General features: G+C 31.0%; 1 protein-coding gene across 1 annotated transcript; it reads left to right on the top strand.

Moving 5' to 3' along the window:
* Positions 1–247: 247 nt before the first annotated feature.
* On the top strand, positions 248–1035 carry LOC111315055 (uncharacterized). Its single transcript, XM_022916671.2, has one exon. It carries the CDS (start codon positions 368–370, stop codon positions 938–940), a length of 573 nt encoding a protein of 190 aa, XP_022772406.2. The 5' UTR covers positions 248–367; the 3' UTR covers positions 941–1035.
* Positions 1036–1810: the final 775 nt, after the last annotated feature.

Below are 1810 nucleotides of genomic sequence, written 5' to 3'. Positions count from 1 at the left end.
TATAAAAGTATAATTTTATGAGATAATATTTAATATAATATTATAATAAATTTTAATTTTATAAATAATATTAAGAGATTAATATTTTTATTTTTAAATATATTTTTAAAAAATATTTGTCAGCCTAAAAATTTTAACTGATTTAATAATTTCTCTAATTTAACAGGCAGATGCAAATTTTACGCTATTATTGTAATCACTTTCTTTTTCAACTTTATTATAATCAAATGTGGCCCTTAACTACGAGAGAAAAACAGAATCCATATATCAAGTTGAAAAAATCTCAGTCATTGAGAAAAAAAAAAAATGTATTAGTAGTAACTTTCTTAGAAATCAAAACAAATCAAAATCAAATCACTGTCATCCCATGTTCCCCACGTACAAAGACCAGTCTCCTCATACCAAAATTTCTCTTTTTTCAACCCCTCACTACAAAATTGCCGTCGCCACCACCCCCAACCCTCCGCGGATCCTCAACTCTCCATCACGCCATGAAGCTCTTCTCCTCAATCCTAATCCAACGCCCATCCTACCTTCCTCCATGTTCGCCCCTGCTCGTCTCATTCTAACTATTGGGTCGTGGCTTCGCACGCGCCGCAGCCGCTGTTTTTTCCTCTTGCTCTGCTCCCCTGTTCTCCTCCCTTTACTCTGCGCCACTTTCCCTCTCCTTTGTATAGCTGAAGTCTGTGTCCGGATTTTCCGGCGGAGAAGGAGCAGAAAGGCGTCTATGGTGGCGCAAGAAGAGGAGAATCGGCTGCGGCGATGTGAAGAGGGTTGTTGTTGCGGTGAAGAAGAGAGGGAAGTTGGGCTTCTACAGAGGTATTTGGAAGATCAGCTGGCGCTTGTTGGATCTGTTTACAAATGTGGCGATGACTTTGATGTGCTTGATCATCAACATGATGATCTTGATCTTGATTGTAAAGCTCCACTTTTGAGCTGATTGTTACTTTTGTTTTTTTGTCTTCAAATTTTTAGTTTTATGTAAATTAAATAATTAATGTTAATTTTAGATTTTAGTTAAAATTTGAGATTTAACTTTTTTTTTTTGGTCAAAATTGGGATCTGAGTGTTATTTTAATTCATTATTTTGAAGTTTACCGCACTGATTTGGACTGAAATTTAAAAAAAAAAAAAATGCAAATTGCACAAGGATTTATTAGGTTATAAATTTGCAAATGAAGGAACAATTTTGTTATAAAGGTTTTTTGGTTAGTCATTTCAATTTCTAATAATAGTTATCTTGGAACGGATTAATTTTGCTTATTTTAATTTTAATTTATAAATTAAATATAAGTTATGTGTTATTTAATAGAAAATTTATTTAATATATTGAGTAATAAGTGAGATAAACATGTTTCGGTTATGTTTGATTATTTTAAAATTTTTCATGTATTTTTGTTAGTAAAATTATCTATAAACCTTCTTTTCTAATAATAATTGGTTTGGGTCGCCTTTCATTACTCATTTTAATTATTTGGCAAGCTCGTGCCACTATTAGTGAATGAAATTTAAATTTAATAAAATTACACAATTTCAAAGGTTTATAGGAACAAAGAGTGTTATTTTTTTTTTTTTCAGCTATAGGCTTATAGGGTTACTCCATTGTAATAATTTCTACTCGTTGCCCACATCCACTATCATGTTTACCAACGTTTCATCCATAATTTATTACATAATTTTAAATAAATTAATTATTTGTAGTATAATAATCATAAGTGATTTATTTTCATTGTTCCTATCTTTATTTGGTATCGTGGTACTACCTTGTTTTGCATTATCTTCATTTTACAATTGGTAATTGAATGGGTTA

Source organism: Durio zibethinus, chromosome 20, assembly GCF_047325235.1.
Source record: "Durio zibethinus cultivar Kanyao isolate XHJ-2024 chromosome 20, ASM4732523v1, whole genome shotgun sequence".
In the NCBI taxonomy this organism is placed as follows: Eukaryota; Viridiplantae; Streptophyta; class Magnoliopsida; order Malvales; family Malvaceae; genus Durio; species Durio zibethinus.
This window is presented reverse-complemented; position numbering and strand designations above follow the sequence as displayed.